The sequence below is a fragment of the Jaculus jaculus genome, chromosome X (assembly GCF_020740685.1).
Source record: "Jaculus jaculus isolate mJacJac1 chromosome X, mJacJac1.mat.Y.cur, whole genome shotgun sequence".
NCBI lineage: Eukaryota > Metazoa > Chordata > Mammalia > Rodentia > Dipodidae > Jaculus > Jaculus jaculus.
In genome coordinates, this window is record NC_059125.1 from 32,560,650 (window position 1) to 32,587,488 (window position 26,839).

General features: G+C 32.9%; 1 protein-coding gene across 5 annotated transcripts in view; it reads right to left on the reverse strand.

The window, feature by feature from the left end:
• Cnksr2 (connector enhancer of kinase suppressor of Ras 2) overlaps positions 1-26,839 on the reverse strand; it is a 304,624-nt gene that overhangs the window by 103,210 nt on the left and 174,575 nt on the right. For 3 of the 5 annotated variants that reach the window (XM_004670646.3, XM_045140781.1, XM_004670648.2), the window contains 3 exons: positions 24,053-24,264; positions 6,763-6,852; positions 5,032-5,246 (listed from right to left, as the gene is read on the reverse strand). In XM_004670646.3, the coding sequence (XP_004670703.1) occupies positions 5,032-5,246; positions 6,763-6,852; positions 24,053-24,264 (517 nt within the window). The remainder of the gene's footprint in view (positions 1-5,031; positions 5,247-6,762; positions 6,853-24,052; positions 24,265-26,839) is intronic. The other 2 variants (XM_004670647.3, XM_045140782.1) reach the window with 1 other exon arrangement.

Sequence of the window (26,839 nt, forward strand, 5' to 3'; positions counted from 1 at the left end):
GAAAAGTAAGGGTATTTTGAGGACTCAATATTATTATTAAGTTCCTGCCATAGGGTCTTTATAAGTAATCAGTAAATATTAGTAGAAGAAATAGTAATATAATTAATAGTCTTTGTATATTCCAGAACACTTAGGTTGTGACTTACAGATGGCTAATCATTTGAGAACTGTTAAGTTTCTGATAAAATTATGCTAGTTTTTGGAAGGCAACAAAAGTACTGATTTAAATTTAGAACACTGCTCAGGTGTTCTCATGCCTCAGGTCTACCATGTGAATAGTTTTTAATTTATATGTCTCAGTTTCTTAATATGTAAAATAGGAATAATACCACTTACTTTTTTCATAGGTTGTTATGAGGATTATATGAATTGATAGCACTTGCCTGTGAAGCCTAAGGACCCTGGTTTGAAGCTCGATTCCCCAGGACCCATGTTTGCCAGATGCACAAGGGGGCACATGTGTCTGGAGTTTGTTTGCAGTGGCTAGCGGCCCTGGCATGTCCATTCTCTCTCTGCCTTTCTCTCTCTCTCTCTGCCTCCTTCTCTCTGTTGCTCTCAAATAAATAAATAAAGTGAAAATGAGAAGGTTGGACTGATAGCTAAGTCTGTAAAATTCTTGACACACAAGCACCAATGCCTGAGGTTGGATCCCCAGCACCCACATAAAAGCTGGTCATGGCAGTCTATGTCTGCAATTCAAGCACTAGGGAGTCAGAGAAAAAAGGATAACTGAGGCTCAGTAGCTAGCTAGTTTAGCTGAATGAGTGAACGCCAGGTTAAGGGAGAGAGGCATTGTCTCAAAAATAGGGTACAGAATAATTGAGGAGTATAGTAAACTTTAACCTTTGCCACCTCCTCATACAACATGCACACAGAAAAACATGCACTCATATATAAATATCAGAGAAAAAAATCTTTAATACCTCTCTAGTAACCTCATAACTTCATAAATTATTTGCTTACAAATTGACCAGAATGACAAAATATATTTATTAGAGATAATATAAAAACTTAATGGTGGGAGTCATATCTTAAAACCTAAGATAGGCTACAGAAAAATTGGGATCTTAGGAGAAAAATTAAACAGATTTTTGAACACCTATTGAAAATCTGTTAAACTGCTAAAATCACAGTATGAAAGTATACCAAATCAGATTTTACTAGTTCTGGTGCCTCAGCATGTAGATTTAAAATAAATTATTTATTTGTGTATGGATTTAGTATATCAGCCTTAATGAGAGAACATGTCGTTTGCATATTATATTAAGGAAAAAGGTCTTGTAATACTGAAAGATGAGATTCAGTGCAATCTAGTCATTTTTTTCTCTTAATAAAGGTTCTTTATTACATTTGACTTACACACACACACACACACACACACACACACAGGTATCTGTCTTCTTTGTGTGCTCTCAGGCTAGAATAAGGGGTTTGGCATCTAGCAACTTCCACATTTTCCAATAGCTAATCAGTGAGTTCATAAAATATGATGTTTTTTGCAAAAAAGTTTTGCTGATACAATAGACTTATTAGTATCTCTATCTATATGAGATGGCTAGGAAGGGAAGAAAATATAAGGGTTGTCTGCAAAGGGAGTTCTGAGTTGCAATGACAGAGGTGCTGTAGGAGACTGTAAGAGGACTAATGTTGCAGCACCTCTGAGACTAACCATGGGTATGTAGGTCAATGACACTGAGATATTCTGGTCCATATTCACTTACTTATTCATCACATTTTTATTGAGAACATATGTTACTATACTACTATATGGACCTCTAATGTTGATATGATCTTTCTATCAAATTCATACTTCATTTTTCATAATTGGTACATAAAATTTTTAGACTACATGGTGCTTTTATTATAGCTGAGATAGCAGCCTATGAAACTCAATGGACAATCTTCATAATCTTCTACTTAAAAACAGTCATGTTATTCAAAAGAAGAATTAACAAAACTGTACATTACTTGTTCTTCATGAAGGTGATTAAATTACATATTGATATTGATCTTGTGCTTCCAGGAATGTACAATATAAGGATAAATTATTTTAAGTAAATGTAGGTGAAAATATTATAAATGAAATAATACCCATGAAATATAAGGAAATCACTTAAGTGTGTACTGTTTTGTGTCTAAGACCCATGTGATGTGATTTAAGTACAATATTCTGTAGTCCCAGCTTATATCTGGTTAAAAGTGACTATAGAGCATGTTTTTCCTAATTCAAAAAATAGTAACAAATAAAGAGAAATCTTAATAAAAATCATTGCAGGTAATAAAAATGCTACTAATAATAGTATGTGAGGCTGTTGCTTCAAATCAAACTTTTAAAAGTATATACTCATTCCTTAAAGAACAAACTTGTTGTGAATACAATGTCTAACATGCACAAAGCACCAAGGCAGAAAATGGAAAGACTCCTAGAGTAGGCAATGTAGGTTCTAGTCTGGATAGTAGTGCTTACCCTTCTTCACAATAGCTTTGCCTAAATCATTTAACACTTCTGAATTTGGCTCTTTTTATTTACAAAGAGGGATTCTATATAGCTCAAAAGATGTAACATATATGAAAATTTCTGCAATAAATATGAAAATACTAAATAAGTATAAGATAAAGTCCTCGAGAGAATATCAGTCTTTAAAAAAAATTCAATAATCGAAGTTCTCATTTGTTGATCATTGATCGCAGGCATCTGAAATATACTTGGGGTATCTAACAATTCTTTGTTTCTTTTAAACCTGAGAATAGAGTTAGGAAATATTTAGCTTTCTACTCTGACTTGGTGGATCAGTGTTACAAGAAAAGATATTTCTCAAGGTTAACATTCTCCCTTTCTCTGTGCTGGTACCCTTCCAAAAGTAGTTGGGAAAGATTTTATAAACCTGGAAAATACCATGTAACAGACTACTTGAACACATATACACTTAGAGGCAAAAGGGGACTCTGATAGAAATAAAGTTACTCAAGCAGATCCTTTCTATTCCTTACTAAATAATGCCACCTTTGGAAATGCAGTTACAATTTATATACTCCTAGACAATATTTGTAATTTTCTTGATTGTAAGTCTGATTCACTTCTTACTGTTCTTTAAACTTCAATAATTCAAATTCCCAATTCTTATCTCTCTAGCTTCTTTCCATAGAATTTATCAGCCTGGATATACATGACAGCATAGAACAAACTGAACATTTAAATTCACCTTTGATGGCTCACCACTTTTCTAAGGCTAAATCCAAACTCAAATTTCTATTGAATTCTAACAGAGATAGCTTCTTTTTCCCTCTCCAACCTCATCTTTAACTATCAATTTCTGTCTCAAGTAGGCTGTTCAACTCTCTTCTTCAGACCAGTGTTCAGTCTAGTATTCCTGACTAGAACCAGACTCTAAAGGAAGCTTAATGCTTGTATTGTTGTTCTGAGTCATAGTGATAACAAAAGTAGAGTCCTTCATAGGTAATGGAGAATATTCCTTTTAGACTCATTTCAGATGTTGATAGAAATAAAACTAATTTAATTTTTTAGTCATTTAATGAGGCACTAGACTCGTAGGAATGGACATGGGAGTATGGAATTGGGGAAAGGAGTGGATAGAGACATAGGCACCTAGGCTAATGCAACTATAATTCACATAAAATATTATTTTTATAATTCAGATTTATAAGAAAATAAGAAGGTAGAAAATTTAAGAGAGTAACTTAGGGAAACAACTCAAATTCTTAAATCTTTCACATCTTGCATACACCTTTAACAATATGGTAGATTATTTTTGATACGTTGAACATTAAGTTTTATTGTTCGAAATGCTATAATCTTTTAGTCTGTTATTTTCAAGGACTTTTAATGAGAAACTATAGTCCTACAATCATAACAAACTCCCTTTAATTACAGTGAGATAATATGTGTTGATGCTTTTACAGAATGTATAGATAACAAGATTATCAGCTTCCACATGGTCACTGTTCTGGTTTTATACCATTATTGGGATGGACTTAATGGCCCTACCCTTGATTTTTCAACTGATACTTTGTAAGTCTTTAGCTCAAAATCTCCAATAGCTCTTTATTATTGTAGGAAAGAGTTTAGACATTTTGTTATAAAATTCTTGATACAACTTTGACTAAATACTAACACTTCCTCACTAGTTAATTCTGAACCTCGTGAAATCCCTGCAATATGCCATATTTACATGTATTTGTGGTGAACCTGCATGTATCTACTAATTAAAGTAATGCTACTCATTTTTACTCTTGACTCAACTGTAAAGCCTTCTATTACTTCCCTTGAAGAGTAAGGCACTCTTTTTCCTCTTATTCCCATACCCTTTATACCCATCTATGGCATCACTTTCACTATACTGGAACTCTCAGCATTCTTTCTCTTCATATAATAGTATTTTTTGTCTTTCCATTTTTACTGCTAGCAATATATACACTTTAAAGTGGAATCATGAAATATTAAACATTCTATCTTTACTGTTAATTTTTATAGCTGTTCATTCACTGCATATTAACATACTGATGATTAATCACCTATTTGTTGATTCTCAGTTTTATTGTGCTTATTAAGCTATTTCCTCAAAATACAGAATGCTACAATGTATTATTTGAAAATTTCAGCTGAAATTAAATCAATCCTCTTTCATTTAAGAACAAATTCTAATGTTAGTATATTTTGTAAAAATATGGCAATAGGGGCTGGAGAGATGGCTTAGCGGTTAAGCGCTTGCCTGTGAAGCCTAAGGACCCCGGTTCGAGGCTCGGTTCCCCAGGTCCCACGTTAGCCAGATGCACAAGGGGGCGCACGCGTCTGGAGTTCGTTTGCAGAGGCTGGAAGCCCTGGCGCGCCCATTCTCTCTCTCTCCCTCTATCTGTCTTTCTCTCTGTGTCTGTCGCTCTCAAATAAATAAATTAAAAAAAAAGTATTAAACAAAAAATATGGCAATAGAATAAAAATAATCAAAGAATTCATCCATAAAATACAAGTCAACTCCCAAACATGTATCAAATAGTTTTTGAAATTTCACTTACATGGTATAATGTGGTCTCTGGCACAGGTGTACCCATGATGTCTTGTCTCAACGCATCCATTTGCAAACTAGGTAGCAATGAGTAATGAGTTGGACTATTACTCTTATCACCCTTCTTTTTTGACTTCTTCCCTGTGTCTTTTTTGCTGTTTCTCTGAAACATGTATTCTTCTTGAGCAATTTTTTCATTGCTCATATATCGAAGTAGAGAGTTTTCTAAATAAAAAGAGATAAATGAACCAATATAAATAGACAAATATCTCAAATATTCTTTCCCATTTGTGTTATAAGATTTATTTCAAAATTTTAACTTGTAATATATGCAGAGAAAATATAGCAGACCTTAGTTATTTGGAACCATAGAAGAATAAGAAACAGCCTTTATGTTATTGATTTTACCTTTTGATTAACTATATCAGAATCACCTGCAGTTCTTGAATTTTAAGTCCAATACATGAATATTAAAATAAATACCAAGTTCTCCAGAAGGATTCTCATAAAGTGTGATGACAAACAATGACCTGTGATATGCTATGTGCATGCTTGGAGAAGTTAAAGCCCACATGATGAACCAATAAGTGAGGAAAATAGTCCATAAAATCTATGGTTAAATTAATAATCAGTAATTAGTGCTTCATTTAAAATTCCCCACCCAGATGTCAGTACTATATGAAGTCCCAAAAGAATAACTCAGCCATGGCATAAGATAAGCATTTTTATAACTTGTTTCATGATTTTATCAAATGAATAAGATTAGAAACTGAATCCTCAAAAATGAAATTATTCCATACATATTAAGAAACTGTCAGTGTTCCTAAACTTATCCACATTTTTTGAAACTCTCATTCTATAAAACAAATGTTAAGAAGACTACTGAAGCGAGTATTCATGCTTGCATGTCCACGTGGTCAATGATGGTTTTTTTTTTTTTTTTTTTTTTTTTTGCAGTTCAATAGCTAGAATTAATCAGCAAACAGGCCCAACATACCATGAAGGAAGCTTAGTTTCTATAAAGTTTTTGTTTTTATCTTCCATCTACAAACATATGACACTTTACTTTGGAAAGTGGGAGTAGCAGCATCACAAACTGGAGTCACCATATATGCGCTTGGTTAAACTACTGTGTAGTGAAACTCAGTTGCTCTCTATTGCTTACTTCAATTGCAGGATAAGTGAACATAGACGCTTACTTTTGGTATATATTTCAAGATTAGCACACCCCCATTTAAGAAGACAAACCCAAGAAGCAAACAGAGCAGAAACAATACAAAGTAGATTTTTTTTTCATTTCTAATATGATTTTTGTTAGAATCACGGGCTTTGTTACCATCAGTTTTTTTAAAACCTATATTCTGAAGTTTTATCAATATAGTAGTAAGAATACATTGTAAACCAATAAAAAGTGATGGCAAACTTTCTATCCACTTAACTGAATTATTTTATGCAGTTTCACACTTCTGACCTTGTTTTTGGAATATTAACTTTCAATTAACAATCAGATATTTACCTTTATCACTGTAACTATCTGCCCTGAATCTTTTAGAATGCATTCATAGAAGGTATCTGTTTAATAATGGGTCAGGAGAGTCAGATATTGGTCTGTTTTGGCTTTATTGCACAGTAAATCAGTTATAGAATGAATTTTCTGCTAAAGCCATACAAATCTATTTAAAGAACATTTAAATTTGCTATTGTCCAAACCCAGCCTACACTGAAATTCTAGAACACTTACCTCTTCTACTATCTCTCTTCATCTTATTTGGATCTTCATAGTCCCCCACCCAATTATATTCCACTGGCATAGATATAGGTCGTAGCTTGCCTAAACACAGAGAACAAAGTTCACATCACATTGTTTTTCTTCCCCATGTCTGCTCAAACTTATACTGATTTTCAGGTGCAGTATACAAAACACACTCACTCATATGCAACATTATAGTTGGCATTTGTGTGGATGAAGAAAATGTGTGTTTTGAACCAGAAGGTGAAACTGCCTCTGCCAAATGGTCAGATGATAGTTCAAACTTAGAGAGCTTTTAATAAAGAATGATTTAAGATTTGCTCTGTTAGGTGTCTAGACATTAAGAGTATGATCCTTTACAGAGAGGATCATTATTTTCATAATTTTGTTTCAGTTTCTGTAACTGATCTCTGTCTTACTTCCTAATGCCCAAGAGTCTATCTCTTGCTAACCATGTCTAAGATGGTAGCCCCTTACATTTAACCTTTTTACCATTGTTTCTTAATGGAATAGCACAAACCAACTTAACTTTCCTACATCTTGAACCTCATACTACCATGTACTTGGGATACTATTATGCCTTATCAATATTGTAGACTCCATTTCATGGCCTGTATCTGGATCAGGCCCTACACATTTCTTTTTTTTTTTTTTTTTTTTTTTTTTTTGGTTTTTCGGTTTTTCGAGGTAGGGTCTCACTCTAGCCCAGGCTGACCTGGAATTCACTATGGAGTCTCAGGGTGGCCTTGAACTCACAGCGATCCTCCTACCTCTGCCTCCCAAGTGCTGGGATTAAAGGCGTGCGCCACAACGCCCGGCTCCTACACATTTCTTTTTCTGAAATAAGCATGTCTAGTTCATAGACCCTACTAGCACTGCTTTGGCCTGTTCCATTTCTTTCTGGTCTTTATTCTTACCAAATAGCACTTTACTTTATCAAGGAGAACTTATGATAAAGACTTCAAGGATAACATTCTGGTGGGGCTGCATTGAATTAGTTTTGTTCAAGTGAATTTCTTGAAGCACAAAATAGTCAATTGAAATTATTCAAAAATTATAAAAGGATACCTAGCATAATGCCTGGCAAGAGATAGTAGCTTAATACAATTTTAATCAATGAAAACCAGACACTACAAGGGACTAGATCATAAAAATAATGTTTCTTTTGTTAAAAAAATATTTCATATATTTATTTGAGAAACAGGCAGATGAAGAAAGGAAGGGAAGAAAGAGAGAGAGAGAGAGAGAAAGAGAAAGGGTATGCCAGGGCCTGTAGCCATGGCAAACAAACTCCATCTGCATGTGCCACATTGAGCATCTGTCTTACATGGGTACTAGAAAATTGAACCTGGGTCCTTTGGCTTTGCAGGCAAGTGTCTTAACCACCAACCCGTTTCTTTCTTTTTTCAAAAAAAATTCTATTTATTTAGTTGAGAGTAATAGAGAGAGAGAAAGAGCCAGAGAAAGGGAAAATGGGTGCATCAGGGCCTCCAGCCACTGCAAACGAAGTCCAGACGTGTGTACCCCCTTGTGCACCTGGCTAACGTGGGACCTGGGGAATCGAGCCTTGAACTGGGGTCCTTAGGCTTCACAGGCAAGTTCTTAACCACTAAGCCATCTCTCCAGCCCCCACCAACCCATTTCTCTAGCCCGAATTGATGTTTCTGATAATCATAATAACAGTAGAAATATTTATAACCATTTCTCTATGCAATATACTGTAAATAGCTTTACAAGTATTAAAAAATTAAAGTTTCACAATTCTGAGAAATGTACTATCATTAACCTCATTTTACCATGAGAAAACAGACATGTTGTGTAACTTGCACAAGAAAACATAGCTGTTAAGTGACTAGGTCCAGGATTTAAATCCATGCATTCAAAAATCGACTTTGTCATAATTTTTGGCGATGTCAATAATTACCATCTGAAATGATGATTTCTCAGTTTCTTGAAGTTGTCAATTCTACTCATTCCTATACTTATATGCTTATATGTGCCATCTGAAAAAGCTGTTATCTTTCCACATATTCCATCTCCCAATAACCATGTGATATATTACTATAACATTCCTTAAAGATCTTCAAAATCAACACTCATTCCTTCAAATCTAGCAATTTATCACTTATAAATATTTTTTGACTTCCATTCTCCCCTCTTCCCATCCTACCATGACAGATTTTATAACGAAATATTATAACTACTTCATGCATGTAAAAGTATAAATCGTTAGTATTAATTCACATGTATCACTTATAAAATTAACAAGTTTCATTGTTTCCATATATGCATATGATATACTCTGATCATCATATTTACTATATGTTACTCTTATCTTCCCTCTCCCTCTTCCTTCTATATCCCAGCAATCCTCCTTCTACTTTAATATCACTTTTTAAGCATCAATATGAAAATAAATTCAAGAATTCTATTGGGATCCCTCTAACTCTATTCTAAAGAATCTACAACAACTTTATATATTTTACTATCTCTAATGATTCAATTAATATCAATTATGTCTTGCTAGAATCTTTTAAAAGTCTTAGGATAAACTAGACATGGTACAATTATGAATGAGACAATAATATATTTTAATGGCTTTTTCTTAAAGTATTGATGATTCTTTTTATAATTAATGGTTTAAGATTCTAATATTATCATGCAATATATCTCTGCTTATACTCAAAAGGGATTTGAGATGAGACAGTTCAATATACTCTGCCTCTTAAGGGTGATGCACACATTTTAACAAAAGTTTCTGTGTCCTGTCTATTCCATGCTTTATGGAATCAGTCTTCTAAATTTTCAGTGTTATAAAAATATATTTTCAAAATACTTAGGTTATTCATTTAGCCTCGTTTAAAAAAAAACATTTCAGCATATTTAAATATGTTGATATTTAAAATGAAGCAGTTAACAGTAATTTTACTTACCACCAAGAAAATATCCAATAAATAAGGAATTAATTATAATGTATTTGAACAAAATTTGATTTATTCCAAAGTATTGGTTGGTTGTAACCAAGTACACACACACACACACACACACACACACACACACACACAGAGAGAGAGAGAGAGAGAGAGAGAGAGAGAGAGAGAGAGAGAGAGAATACATCACACAGAATATTAAATGCTTAATTATATTCATTGTATTTTGGTAATATCTAATCTTCCAATGGTCATTGAAGCATGTAATTAAGCACTTGCTCTATCTGGTTATATCAGTACCCATGGGAATAAATTTATAAACTTTTAATATTGATTTTACTAGGAGTGATTATTTAACTGAATTATACTACATATTATTAACATAGCATTGAAGAACAATATACTAAATTAGAAAGAAGTTGAAATAAAAGCCTTAATTAAAATTTACTTTTGGAGAAATCAAGGTTTTGCTTTTATTAGTTATAAAACTATAAATTTATCAAGAAGAATAAAAGTATTTTCAAAGGCAAGTATAAAATTAGTTTAGGTATAATAAATAATGGTTTTGTAAGTATTACTTAGTTTAAAATTTCTTATATGAAGTAGATTTAATAAAAGGTAAATTAATAACATAAGGTAACATTGTTAAATATGTGGCAATAATTAGAAGATTGAAAAGTAGACCCTAGTTTATATTAGTTCTAGTTCTAAACACTCCTATTATTGCGTGAAGCTTGGCAAGATATAATTGCCACTGCCCTGTATACAGTAACATTTTAATTTCACAAGACAGCAAAGTTCAAATGGAAAAAGAATTTTATGGTTTGGTGTTGTAGGGTTAAAACTGTAGTCTATAGAAATGAGGGCTCTGGATATCTGTGTAGAATCCCAAGACCTTACTACTGAAGCAGACCTAAAATGAACCCAACATGGCTCAGAGAAATTAGTGGAAAAGGGGGCAGAAAGAATGTTAGAGCCACACGTTGGGTTATCATGCAGAGATATTTCCTCTTACCTATAAATGATGGCTAACCCCACAATGCACGACCCATATTCCTCAATGAGGAGGGTCCCTACAGAGGGAGGAGGGCAGGGAGGAGGCTAAAGATGGTACCAACATGGTTGTATATACTGTGTATATAACTAATAATAAAAAAATTAGAAATCTAAATTTTTTTACTGTCTATTTGAGAGTAAAATTTTACTTCTCTAACTATATCATTTAGTACCCTATCATAAGCCTTGTTATACTTTTTTGTTAGTGCCTAATAATATAGTCATCATATTCTTATTAGCATTTGATATCTTATTGAACAGTTGGCATTTTTAACTGGCATTTCCATACTAGCAGGATTAATGTGCTATATTGTTTATTGTGGTCTAATAAATGTGATAAAAGTGAATATATTATTTTTGGAATTTGCTTGAATCATATTCTAAATTAGTGGGAAGTAGCATTTCTGAGAGTATGAACTATTTTTAACTGCAAATAAACACAAATATAACATTAAATATAACAATATATGAAATGATAAAGTGCTTTATAATAAATAATATAAATTACTATATTTGACATAAAATTGCCATTTTAAGTCAAAATCACTATTTTAACATTAGAGCATATAAATTGCTTAAATTTTATTTTTATTAGAAAATTTTAGGTGATATTATAAATAGCATTATTATGTTTGACAGTTATCTGCTCATTCTTTTAGGCTTCCTTTACTTTTTGTCATTAAGTAGATCTTACATATCCTTGTTCTGACTATCTCTGGCAGTTGCATTTATTCACAAAATTTTTATTCAGGGATAGAACGATATTAGAAATAAATGTGATCGCAAATTATTATACTGCTTATTTACTCATATTTTCTTTGAATTACTCAAGGAAATTCTTGCAGAAGATTTTTTTGACAGTGAAACATAATGTTGTCATCTACAGATGTATTGGGTTTTGTTCATGTCTACTCAGGGTTACATGTAGCCTATGAGCCACAGGTTAAACAACCCTTAAAGCAACTGTCTTCTTTATATAAACTCTCCTACCCAGACACTACCTTATTTGTCTGCTCCACTTTATAGAAGTTCCCACAGAAATGTTTTTTATATCATCAGCCTCCATTTCTCCCCACCTCTTCTCTTGAACCCTCTACTGACTTGAATATTTCTCTTGCCACAGCAATCCACCAAAACGTTGTTCTCAAGGTCACTAGGACCTTAATGTTGCTAAATTCAACACAATTCTGAGTCCTTAATTTAATGACACTGCCTCCTTGAACTTTATTTCTTCATTTGCCTCCTGCATTCTCTCCTCTTCTGGTTTTCTTCCTCTGTTCTCTTTCTAAGTTCACATGCAACATTTTGAGCAAAGCAAAAATGTCAGTGTCCTCAAGGACATACTCCTTGATTTCTTATTCTAGGTCAAGTTTCTCCAAATGGTTCTCTTTTCCTCTGAAAGTTCATGATGTACCAATTTTGGTGTGATAAGCATTAAATTAGTTGTGTGACTTCTATCATCCTTATAAGAAAATTTAATGTAAATTTTATGGGGGAAAAGACAATCTGCTATGTTGCACTCCTAATTGTGGTACCTCTATACTCAGGATGGTATCTTAAACACAGTAACAACTGAGTATTTTATCTGTACTGTATGGAAAAGGATAAACACCACACCTTAGTTCTCTATTTTCAGCCCTTCCTTTCTTTCCCTTCCATCTAAGGCAGTATAACATCCAGATCCACCCTTATTTTCTAACAAATTGAGCTTTACAAAACTGGTTGTCAACTCAGAACTACATGTCCTGTTCCTTGATTCCTTTCCTAGGAACATTTATGTGTAGCAAAATGTCTGTTGAGACACCAGTGAGTTGATTCCTTTTTCAGTTGTATCATTTATTCCTTTCCTTCATGTTAAAATCATTGTTTCAGTATAACTAATAACACCTTTAAGGCAATAATCTCTTTTATAGTTGTCAAAGTTTAAAAAGAATCTGTAGAGGTATTTTCTGTATGTCTGACATAATAATTAATGCTCACATGAAAGCTTTCTTTAGAGTCTCACAGTAAGTTACATATACATCGGTTCTAAATATTCTAGCCAAAAGTTTGATGAAGTGAGTATAGTAAGGAATAGTTAAGCTATAAACTTGCTACATATACTCATCACACTCTCGCATACCAGACAGAAAATTACTTTCAGATGGCTGACTGCATCTCTAGGAAAATACTCTGAGGTTATTTAAGGTAGAAAAGCACACATTTAAAGAGGATAAAAGGTGCTTGCTTGCAAAGTTGCTAGCCTGATTTCAATTCTCCAGTACCCATGTAAAACTAGACACAAAAGTGGCACAAGCATCTGGAGTTCTTTTGTGGAGGTAAGAGGTCCTGGAACTCCTCCACCCCTTTCAAATAAATAAATTAAAAAATCTTTTCAGTTTAATGAACAACAAAATTAAATCATCTTACCTAAAAATTGGTCATATCATGTTTGTGTATTTTCCTACTCTGTTCTAATTAAAAAAGTGAAGAACAGTGGCAAAATTTATATGACAGTTTTAGCAACTGGTTCCAATGACAATTTTATTTTGGACTAAATTACCTTTTGGCAAATATTTCACTATGAGAAAAAAAAACACACAAGTTCTACATATTAGAATTTACAAACTTAGGCTTTTCTTATCTAAAATGCTGCTGTGAAGAAAATTACCTGAGAGGGGTATGGAAAATGAGGAAGGATTGAAATGGCTCAAAGAGTAAGTGGCAAAAGAATTTTGGGTGAACCTCTGAAGAGTCTGTTTTATATAAATGCTAAAATGCATTGGCCTCTTGCTGTACTCTTAGCATTAACAAAGACTTGGACAAGAAAGATGGCACAGGCGTGTAAACACTATTTGTTTAAATGTACACAGTCCTTAAGTTGACTGCAAATTACAGCAGTTTATTTTATAACATCTTGAAAGCATACTGATATGTGGAATACGGTCACCTTTCCTCATGAAAAGTGAAAAGGGCAATTGCTAAGATCACTGATTGAAGATTCTCATTTGAAAACAAATGGTATCTTGTGTTGAAATTACCTTCTCATTGCTGGCACAAAACACCCAATCAGAAGCAGCTAATGAGAGGACAGTTGTTTAATTTGGCTTACAGACTCAAGGGAAAGTTCCATTATGGCAGGGGAAAGATGGTATGAGCAGAAACTGGACATCACCTCTGCCACAGCAGGTGTCGATAACAGCTGGATAGTGAGCTACACTCTAGCAAGGGGGGGAGGGGGCTGGTTATAGCAACCCTAAGCCCACCCACAACAACACATTTCCTCCAGCAAAGCTTCAGCTCTCAAATTTCCACCAGCTAGGAACCAAGTATTCAAAACCCATGAGTTTATAGGGAACACACAATTTAAATCACCACATCCTGTAATAAATGTATAATTCCTTTGTTATATTTTTTTTCTCTTTGGAATCATATAGTAAATAAGGTAGAGGTGAAAACTTAAGATATACCAATTAATTTATTAGGATTCTATAGATACTCCAAGTCAATCCATAAGTATATAAACTTTTAAGTTCCCATCCTAGTGCTTTCTTTTTATACCACATCAAATTGCTTCAGTGATGGCTGTTTAAGACCATGAATGAAAAAAATCCAAACTAATGTTTCTTTAAAATCCGGGTATGGTGGTGCATGCCTTTAATCCCAGCACTAGGGAGGCAGAGGTAGGAGGATCGCCATGAGTTTGAGGCCACCCTGAGACTACATAGTGGATTCCAGGTCAGCCTGGGCCAGAGTGAGACCCTACCTCAAAAAACCAAAAAAAAAAAGATATTGTTTTTGTAATATTTTTTGTTGTTTAAGTATTCTCCCAGCCAGTTTTCAAATCCTGTAAAATCATCTCAAGGTTATGTGAGGAACTAATGGACAATTAGAGCTTAAATAGTGAGTGCAGCTCCATTGTATTAAAAGAGTGAAACGTACATTGGTTTGGCAGGGTGTGTTACTTATAAAACAATGCTAGGTTATCATATTTTTCATACTTTTACAAGAAAGTACATTTAACTGTTAACCATATCCCTAGCTATATCTATACTTTTAATTGGCTGGATATTGTTTCAATTATTTTCTCTAATGAACCCAGTCACTGAATAGTTAAGGTACGACTTGTAATCTCCTGTTCTTGAATAACAGTCAATAATGAATTGATGTTTTCTATTTATCCAGGATCTGTTTTCTTTCATGCCTTTTGGACAATTGAGTGCAGTGATATTACATAATCACACAGTAATTACACAAGTGGTTTGGTGTATAGGACAGCAGGCATTGATCTTTCTACCTGTTTTTATATTTTCACTTTAGTTACTCTAGAAAATGGATTTTCTGCAAGATAAAAATGAAGAATGAAAATGGCATTAACAAGTCCACTGTGGAGTAAGCTTCAACTTTAAGAAGAAAAGTTTCCTGAATGCTTACCTTTTGCTATTTAGATTTTTCATTGCAAAGAAATTCTATTATTGTTAACTGAGATTTTTAAGAAGAGGTATTTCCCAACAATATTGTATCAAACATTAGTTCCATTGGAAAGTTAATATGTATCATGTGACCAAAATAAGTTTTGATGTACAAATACAAGTAGAAAGCAAAAGGTATAGTATGATTTCAATGATATTTTTAAATGATTAATCTTGTAATGTGCATTTATTAATCTCTAAGAGGGAAATAAAATATGCACATCTATCCAGTCTTATTTAAGCAAATAACTTTTATTTAAAGCATTTTCAAATTTCATGATCTGAAAAACATGCTTGGATTTCTTAAGCCAAATTGTGATTTTAAAACTAAAACTAATGTGCTATATAAATTTTACCCAGTTATTCTTTCTTATGTTTTCCATAGGAAAATGCTTTCTTATTTCAACTAGGGACAAATATCGCATCTTGCTTCAGGGATCTCATGGTTAAGTTTTCTATTGCAAGGCAGGGTAGGTAATCCCAAATAATCTCCACTTTACATAATTTTGCTCAGAGAATATGCTAAGCATAAGTAAATGTACTGTTCACAGAAAAATACATTCCCAGGTTCTTTGAATTAAAATATAAAATAACAAAGCAATGATATCTGTTTTATATAATAATGTCTCTGACTTTGATTTTGTAGTATCTCTTTCTGTAAATTAATCCCTGAAACAAATGGTATCTTGTGTTGTTTCTGAAGAGTTGAATTATGGGGCTAGATAGATGGCTCAGCAGTTAAGGTGCTTACCTACAAAGCCTGATAACCTGGGTTTGATTCCTCAGTACCCACATAAAGCCAGATGTACAAACTGGTACATGTCTCTGGAGTTCTTTTGCAGGGGATTGAGGCCCTTGATGCACTCATTCTCTCTATCTCTATGTTTGAAAATACATAAATAAAATTATTTTTTAAACAAGAGTAGAATTATGGATGTTTGAGGCTAAGTCATTTATGGTTATATGCCATGTAGGACTATGTAGGATGTGTAGCAGTATTCTAATCTTCCACTAAATGTCTGTAGCACCCCTATTCAACCATACTATGATGCTGCAACCCAAAATGAGCTCATAGTTTTCCAAATATCTTCAAAGAGGCATGCTTGCCTCTAGATGAGAATTAGTTTTCTGTTTTTGCTTTCCCATTCTCTTTATACAGAAAGCGATTTCTAGGTCATATTTTTCCAGTGATCAATTCTTTTAAAGAGTTTTATTTTCTCTTACAGATGCATCATATTGGTTATTTTGGTTGACTATCTTTCTATTTTATTTGCATATTAATACCCTGGAGCCTAATATAAGTTTCATTCTCTTAATTTTACTATTTTATCCAATACCTGGTCCCTTGAATTCATCTACAGTAAACTTTTCCTCCCAGGTTTCATTTCTTTAAGATTATCCAATTCTTTATCTTTATGTATTATTTTCTTCTTTTATTTTTTATCAACATTCTAAAACTTCAAAAAATATATAAGTACCAAACTGTTTTGAAACTATTTTTTGAGATAGAGTCTCATTTATCCCAGGCTGACCTTGGACATAATATAACCTAAAATGACTTTGAATTCTTGATCCTCCTTATATGTTAAACAATCTACCTACTTAGCAACATCCTCATCTCTGTTAGCAGGTTTTTGATTTTGAGAGACTCTGTTTCTTCTGACCTAGGATATGATCTGATAATTTATCTAGTGGAGTTTAAGACTTGGGTCAACATAGCTTGCATTCACTGAATGTCTTTCCCTTTACTTTTACAAAGCCAAATAATAAGAAACAAAGTTATGTTAATCTTCTTTTAGTTTTTTAACTTAATTAGTTGTTACTGGCTTAGTAGATAAACCAGTTGTGAAGGTGGGCCTCCAGTCACTGCATACATACTCCAGATGCACACACCACCTTGTGTATCTGGCTTACATAGGTCCTGGGGAATTGAACCTGGGTCCTTTGACTTAGCAGGCATGTGTCTTAACCTCCAACTCACCCCTCCAGTCCACTTTTTTTCCTTTTACTAAGTTCTTCAATAGGAAGTATGAAATAAATGCTAATAGATTCATCAAAACTTGAAACTCAGCTGGATGTGGTGGCTCACACCTTTTATATCTCAGTACTTGGGAGTCAGAGGTAGGAAGATTGCTGTGAATCTGAGGCCTGAGACTACATAGTGAATTCCAGGTCAGCCTGGGCTAGCGTGAGGCCCTACTTCGAGAAAAACAAAACAAAACACAACAACAACAAAAAACAAAAAAACAAAAACAAAAAATACCCTTCATCACATATTTTATTAATGATTAGCAATATCTTTTTATGTCATCTGGGTACCATTTTGAGCACTTTCTATGGAAAAGAATTGTGCTAATTGGCATGTATTTTCTCATTTAATCTTTATGAAAGCACTATGAGTAGTATTTTTATTCCATTTGTACATATAAAAACTTACAATATAAGGAAGTGAAGTCTCAAGTTAAAGCAGCTATGATAGGCCAAGCTGTGTCAACAAATTCAGGTTTATCTCACCTGAAAATTAACATTTTTCTATTTCCATCAATGAAAGTATATAAATTAAGAAAGGGATATTTCCCTAGATAATTCCTCTAATTTTTATATTAGGAACATACTATTTTCTATTTTTATGTCAAAACATTGCTGAACTGCTTTTCCATCAATTACATGGCACCTTATCTCCATCAGCTTGATGGTGTAAATAATTCTAAGAAACTAATCAGCACGCAGTGTGTATAAGACTTAATCCTGGGCTGGAGAGATGGCTTAGCGGTTAAGCGCTTGCCTGTGAAGCCTAAGGACCCTGGTTCGAGGCTCGGTTCCCCAGGTCCCACGTTAGCCAGATGCACAAGGGGGCGCACGCGTCTGGAGTTCGTTTGCAGAGGCTGGAAGCCCTGGCACGCCCATTCTCTCTCTCTCCCTCTCTCTGTCTTTCTCTCTGTGTCTGTTGCTCTCAAATAAATAAATAAAATATTAAAAAAAAAAAAGACTTAATCCTGTCCCAAAATGATTCGTATGGGCAAAGTGCACATCTCACATTTCTGTATTTTTGATAAATTTCTTTGAGAACAGTACATCTTACTTGACCACAGAAACACTTTGTGGTTCGAATGATATTTTCTCACATATGTAGAATTAAATACCTGGACATTTACCTGATAGGAACATTATTTATATTCAAAGTCATAGGAAAGTGAGTGGCTTGTTTTCAGAAATAAAAGAAATATGAATATATTTTACATATTTGATCCTTTATAAAATGTTAGAAATAATGCTAATGATCAATTTTTGCTGAGCAAAAGGTGATAAATTTGTAAGACAAGGAGAAAAACAATGTTGATGTCTAAAGGCCCTGAAACTTACAAACATTATCCTTAATTCACATTGGTTAAACATAGTTTATTATGCTGTTTCCCATAAGTCCTTCATTAATTGTCATTGTATGTCATTCAATCCATTTATATTGTAGGCAGATAAAAGGGAGGATATTTGGTTTTCTCTTGTTGTTTTGAGTAAAGTTACGTATGCCCAGGTATAATGTTGCAGATATAAATTTTCCATAATGTATAATATGTCCATGTGATAGATATGAGAAGCATTTAAAAATTATTATCATCATATTAATTTGTTTCCTTTTTATTTATTCATTATTTATTATTATTATTATTATTATTATTATTATTATTATTATTATTATTTTGAGGCATGGTCTCTAGCCCAGGCTGACCTGGAATTTGCTCAGTAGTCTCAGGGTGGCCTTGAACGCATGGCAATCCTCCTACCTCTGTCCCCCAAGTACTGGGATTAAAGGTGGCATTTGTTTGCTTTTTGTTAGATACTGGGTTTTCAATAAAACAAAGGTTTAGATTCCTGTTTTCCATATAAACAATTTTTATAATATTGTAAAATAGTATGCTGACATAAAGACTTAACAATTGTGCCTCCCTTCCGACAGATTTCTATATATATGCTCTGATGGAATTGAAAGGTCAAGAGATCCACTAAAATGAACAACTGATAGAAAGTATTACTGCTCTAAAAAGTTTCCAAGTAATTGATTTCAACAACAATTGAACCTTTGCCTTTGAAGCCCGAGAACATGAGGTCAACGTGATTTAAAGTGATCAAAAAGTTAAAGTGATAAACTCTATTTTATTATTTGTATTTTCACATTAAAATTTCTATGTAACATGTCAATAATGACAATTAATATACTAGGTACTCAGGAAATTTATGGGGCATAGTCATTAAGCTGTCACAAGTTTGTACATGAAAGAAACCATTTCCTTTGACCTGATCATTCTGGGGCAGTAATAAGATATGATAGATAAGATTACTGAATATAGTTGGTGTTACAGTGAATGCTACTAAATACTAATGTAGGTTATTTCTGCAAATAGTAGCTTTTTTCTGAAAATGGTCTGAGATTTTTTTTTTTAGGAAAGTGAGGCAAATTTTATGGTATATGATTTTAATGTGACATTATATTCTGTTTCATCTCTTACTCTCCTGATTTAGCATTATTTTCCAAAAGTCTGTCAGGATCATGTCTTCTGTAAATGCATGTTTACTACAGCGTGAGTATAAAGCAACAGATACAATAACATACAGTATTATATCTACCTCTACTTGCTTGAAATCAAATTCTTCAATTTGGAAGGACTAAAGCAATTTTTAAAAAAATTATTTTCTAAACATATGCAGCTTGCTGCTATCATTAGCAGGCATAACAAACATCTAAGGATCCTTCAGCTATATCCCTTACTAGTTGGCTTGGTTATTTATCCTCTGTATTTCAAATTTCCCTTATGTAAAAAAACCCGATTTTTAATTCCTTAAAAATTTCATCTCTGCATATGCATGTGTACATGTGTGCCATGTCATGCATGTGGAGGAAGGTCAGAGGATGACCTTGGGGTGTTGTTGGTCCTCTGTCTGTCTACTTTGGTTGAGACAGGGTTTCTCTCTTTGTTGTGGTTTGGCACTGGTAAGGCCAGACTAGCTGACCTATGAGCTTTGGGATCCTTCTCCATTGACCTTCCATTGCCATAGGTGAATTGTGGTCAAAGTGACACTTTGTGTATGGTTTTATGTGAGTACTTGGGATCCAAACCCTAGATAGCAGCATTGTGGAGCAAGTACCTTTAACCACTGAGACATCTCCATAGTCTTAAACAGGGATTCTGTTAGTATATACTTCATATAGTTATTGTGAGGTTTAAATGGGTTAATATATTTAAAATATTTATAACAGTGCTTGATGTACATAAAAGCAAAAGCTACACAGGTATAAATAAATATTCTAGGAAAGCCACCCACTGTCCATCCATATCATGCTTATCTAATTGCTTATGATGAATAGGTAAAAAATTAACTATCCTTTAACAACTAGAAGGTAGATGGTTTAAAATGACAACTTTGGCTATACTTTATAACATATAACAAGGATATATTTTCAAATATTTACCATTAAATGTGTGCTTGGGGCTGGAGAAATGGCTTAGTGGTTAAGCGCTTGCCTGTGAAGCCTAAGGACCCTGGTTCGAGGCTAGATTCTCCAGGACCCACGTAAGCCAGATGCACAAGGGGGAGCACACATATGGAGTACGTTTGCAGTGGCTGGAAGCCCTGGTGCACCCATTCTCGCTCTTTCTGCCTCTTTCTGTCTCTATCAATGTCAAATAAATAAATAAAAATGAACAAAAAAATTTTTAAAAATTGTGTGCTTGATTATCACTAGGCTTAAAATACAGCCTCTTCATTTTTACTTTAGTAAACAGGAAATGTGGAAAGCTAATATGAGAGGAATGGTGGCTAGATTCACATATTTTTAAGGTAAGAATATCCACGACAAAGAGTTAATTAAATGCTCTAATGATAAAGAACTTATTCAGTGCATTCACAGGTATCACACAAGCACTAAGAAGATGTATCACTATCATTTCTAGAAAATGAAAAATTTTGTACTTTGAGTTTTTGCAATTATTTTGCAAAAAATAACTAGAATTGTTAATCTTCATTGTTATTTTCACATACAAGAATATAGTGTTACCCTTGGGGTGTTAACAGAATAGGTAAAATAATGAGGTCCTGATTGTTTACACTTTATGAAATTTACAAGTATTTTGTAATGGAGTCATCTGGGTCTGGGCTTAGAGAATTATATAATCCCTTAGATCTCAGACTCACGTTTTTGAAGTATAGTGTATTAGGTGGGATCATTAGCATTTAGAGACCCTGGATGATGATGCCTCATCATGTAAAATTCAACATAAATGCTACTTTTACTTATCTGACTTCCAAGGCTTCATTTTTCTGGGCTCTTTAGTACTCTGTGTCCATTTTCCTACTTACCTGAATTTATTAAAATGTGGATTTCTTTTTTTAAATCATTATTTATTTTATTTATGAGAGAGAGGTGAATAGAGACAGAGAGAAAGAATGGGCATACCAGGGACTCCAGCCACTGCAAATGAACTCCAAACCTACGTATCACCTTGTACATCTGGTTTGTGTGGGTACTAGGGAAACCAATATGGGTCCTTAGGATTTGTAGGCAAGTGCCTTAACCACTAAGCAATATCTCCAGCCCTAAAATGTGGATTTCTAATAATGATTATTTCCACAGGATTATGCTTGACTTATGTGTGGGATTTCTGTTTATTCACTTGTGTCCCTAGGTACTTTATAACTTTATGCATGTATGCAAAAAATACAGGTGGAATGGGTTAAATTAATTTGTTTGGGAGAAAAATATGGATGCAAATCCCATCTAATTGATAGATATATTTCATTTTTAAAGGCCTAATTTTATTTTCTATTTATTTATTTGAGTGGAGAGAGAGAGAGAAAGTGAGAGAGAGGAAGTTAGAGAGACAGTGAGAGAATGGGCATACTAGGGCTTCTGTAAACTCCAGATGTATGTACCACTTTATGCATCTGGATTACATGGGTCCTGGGGAACTGAACCTGGGTTCTTAGGCTTTGCAGGCAAGCACCTTAACCTCTAAGCCATCTCTCCAGCCCAAGATCTGACTTTGAAGAATTAAATGCATTACACTATTTGTTAATTACTTGGAACAACCTCCATGTTGTGCCTAAAAATCTTCACTGAAATTTATACAATTATCTATATTGAAGGCTTAGAGTATATCAATCTATGATATAGTACAATTATATTTTTTAAATCTAAAAGTTAAGAAAGGACTCATTTTACTTCTTTCTCCCTCTTTTAAGCATACACATATTTTTTCCACTTTCTTACAAAAATATACCAGGTATAGGCTATACAAAATCTCTACAATTTAAGGTGTTCTATTTTATTGAAGTACATATGAATTGTGGAATATTATGGCACTAGGTACTTGAAACTATAGTCAAAAGGAGTAACAGTTTCTAGCTATACAATTAAGAACCTAGTAATCCTATTTTTTGGTAAAACCATGAGTAATGAATCAATGACTACATGGTGAAACAATTATCTACTTCAGCATATGAAGAAAATAGCCAAAAAATTCTAGGATACAAAGAAAAAATTGATGCATTTACAATTTAATTAGTAACAGGCTGTCAACATATAGTTGTGGAATAAATCAAATTTTGTATTATCTCACAAGTTAGGAAGGGGAAGGAAAACAAAGATGATGTGCTCTCATGATGATGATGATGATGATGATGATGATGATGATGATAATAATGCAGGGTTACCATATATAAGTAGAGAATAAAGGTATATCCAATATATGGCCATTCAAAATAAGTGCCCCCACAGTAGTATAACTGAGAAGTGATGTAAAAATGTCATTGCTGATTCTTACAATGAAGAAGTACTTGTATAAAAAAAACATGCAAAGGAAAATAAGCATGATTCTTATTCTTTAGAATCATTTTGGCAAAGTTTTTTTTTCCCCCACATAGTAATTATAAGTATCACCAAAGGAAGTAAGATATGTGTAAGAGGAGATGGCTTCTGTTTTGGAAATAGAGAAAGGAGCAAGTCTGAACTAATCAGCAAGGTCTTTTCCCAAAGCATAAGGTCCACAATAAAGAAATAATTTGAAATTGAAAAGAGAATAGCATAGATTTTCAACTATCTATCCTTGTGAGAAGACTATAGACTTTACTATTTTAACTTTACCACTTTCATCTATAAATATTGTAGATATGCTACATCAATTTTAACTGTGAGTAGGTTTTTTTTTGATCATACACGGAAAAGATAAAAATCTTAGTTATATGGTGTCATTAGGCTCATTTTTGCATTAAGTACACTTTGTTTATTCTAGGCACAAATTTATTACATTCAAAGAGCAGATTAACTTTGGAGGCTCTTAAAATAATATAAAATATGAGGTGAGTTTTTCCCCAGAAAAGATTTACCTAAGCATTTTTTTAATTCTCTGATGATCAATGGGCATTTTTATTCCAAAGAGGTCATATTAACTGTAAGTATTTATTAAAATAATAAAACAATTGCTATTTAAAACTTTACATTTAATATAAAATGCATATGGTGCTAAGATTTTCATATACCATTCTGAGTAGCATTATCTATTCTTTATAAAATCTAAATAATTTTAATACCATGTTTCATATTGTTGATATTTGAAACATTTAGTGGTACATAATGAATCATGATTAGTTATAACGATTCAAAGACAATCAGTTTTCACAATCCAAACATCTCTATAAGAAAATTGAAAAATTATATATATGTAAATTATATAAGTATAAGTATAAATATAAATATAAATATAAATATAAATATATATATATATATATATATATATATATATATATATATATGTAGTCTCCTGATATAAACAAAATAGAAAAATCTCTTACCATAAGTTGGGGTACTTTCTCGTCTTCCTTGACTACTTGATCTTCCTTTTTCATATTCATAGCAATACAAGACAGTATCTTCTTCGACAATGTTAAACCTCTTTCGATATTCCTGATCCAGAAATGAATTTGGTGATTCAGATCCCTTATGCACTGGCTTGCCCACCATATGTCCTCTGAGGTCTTCACAAGGAAGGTTTCCTTTCTCATCCCTAAAGCAAAGTTAAAGTAAAGGAGACAGATGAAGGAAAGTGTTGAGAAAAAAATAGCAGAGGTGCCTAAAATTCTAATATTCTTTCCATAAAATAAATTTTCTGATCGTTGTAAACTTTGAGAATTGTTGTAATAATTATTCTTATTTTGCTAAAAATAAAAAGTACTGATGTTCAGTGATAAAATGGCTTCCCTTAATGTCATACAGCTAATAAATTACAGAGCTAGAAATTGATCCATCTTCAAACTCTATAATCTAGTTTGCACTGTGCCATGTCATGCAAAACAAGCTATTTTAGCACATCAATGGGTTTTACTTTAGACAATGTTAATGACATTGTTTTTCTCAGTTTATCTAACTGATTATTGGTAAAACTTGTGCTGCCCCCAAACAGACATTTATAAGCTTCTATCGCCTACATTAAGAGTCACAATGGTCTTAGCTTAGGAAACAAATTAGTGCTATATAAATGAGTACTGTAAGAGTTTCAAACAGCATGTTAATAATTTAAATTATGAGAAATACTCTCAATATTAAAATTCCATCAAAGAGAAATTAATTATATTTACAGAACTCGTTTTAAGTGGATATATCAAAATCATATTATATTATATTACAAATTATATTACAAATCACCAATGTAGAGAGAGGGTGGAGAAATTTAAAATATGGAGTTTAGGAATGGGACTTTGGGGTAGCAAGCTCATTTATCCATCAAATATTGTTCTAAAGAAAATAATTTATGATTTCCAAATCTTATTATTTATATAGTAATAGGTGACTGGGCCCATAAATACTTGCATTTTTTGATGGAAATATAACATTCCTAAATGGCTATATAACATCTTGTTTATCTTGTGAAATGTTATGGTTACATGTCCTCTATAACATGTGTATGAGTGTAACTGCAAGTTTTCTTCTATTATTCATAATTAGTTATTGTTCTTTTTAGGTTTAAATCCTTTCATTACCATAAACATACCATAAATCAATGTTATCAAAATTAATAAAACTGTCATAATAAAAACAAAATCTTAAATTATTTGAATATGTTGATTTATAGCTTTCGATCCCATTTCACATTATAAAATGATTATGAGATTATGAAAGCAATATTAGTCCTAAAATATGAATGTTATATTAGAAATATTTAGTTTATCTATATCTTTGTGCAAATATTTTGATGTCCAAATGTAGACAAATGGATCAATATGCTAAATATGTAGCAAGCAATAATGTGCTAAATATTTAATCAGGAAATTTTCAGCAATTTAACCTATCACCATTAAGGTTGCAATTTACATCATCACTTATTATTTTAGTTTCTAGGATAAAATATTGCTTATTATAAAATATAACTATATATCTAGGCCTTAGGAAATATAAAATCCAGTAAGAATTTCAGTTGTTTTTTGGCTGAAAGCTTTTCTGAAACTAATTGCCTAGTATTTGTTATTGCTGATCGTTCCCTATCACAAATAAACCAACACTGCAATTAGCTTAGAAACACCCCTAATGAATTCATGGTACTAGAGTAAGGTTGTACTTATCTGTAAATGGGCAAACTTCTCTATGAGGCCTGTGATATAAATACAAATACAGTTGAGACCAGAGGGTAATTCAGATCTATCAATTCCATTATGTTATATTCATATGTACATATCCTGTGGCCAAAAATTAGAAAACTCTGGCATATTTTACCCTATAATAATTTGAAAAACCAGCCTTATGTCAAGAGGTCAGATTTATTAAACATATCTATACAGAATACACTCAAATATAAAATTGAGAAACATACAAAGCAAAACCAAACTTTCTAGTTTAATGAAGTAATATATGTAAGAGTGTGCATAAGCATATGTATGAATTCATAGCATAGGTTCTTGATGAACTCAATGTAGTTATTTTACTGTAAAGGTTCTCATTTTCTTCACAGCTATATGTGTATACATAAATGTAGTAATTCTACGCCTATGGTCTAGATTTAAAGAAACAAATTAAAAGACCATTTTCAGGCTGAAGACATAACTCAGTAGTTAAAGGCACTTGTTTTCAAAGCCTGATGGCTGGGGTTCAAGTATACAGTACACACGTAAAACTAGATGCATGAAGTGACACATGTTTCTGGAGTTTGTCTGCAGTGGCTGGAGGCCCTGGAGTGCCCATAATCACTCACTCACTCTCACTGTCTGTTTCACTCTGTCTCTCTCTCTTTCAAACAAATAAATAAGTCAAATACAAAAGACTGCTTTCTAGTGGACTTTCTTTATATTCAATGGAAGATAGTAGAGTTAATAAGACCAATTAGTGTTTATATTTCGTTTTATTTATTTATTTTTAGTTTTTCAAGGTAGGGTCTTGCTCTAGCCCAGGTTGACCTGGAGTTTACTATGTAGTCTCAGGGTGACCTCAAACTCACAGTGATCCTCCTACTTCTGTCTTCCAAGTGCTGGGATTAAAAACGTGCACCACCACGCTTGGCTTCTGATATTTTGTAATTTTTTATATAGCTATATTTTTTTTTACTTCATAGAAAAATAAATTTGATTAAGTGTAAAATAGAGTATATTTTA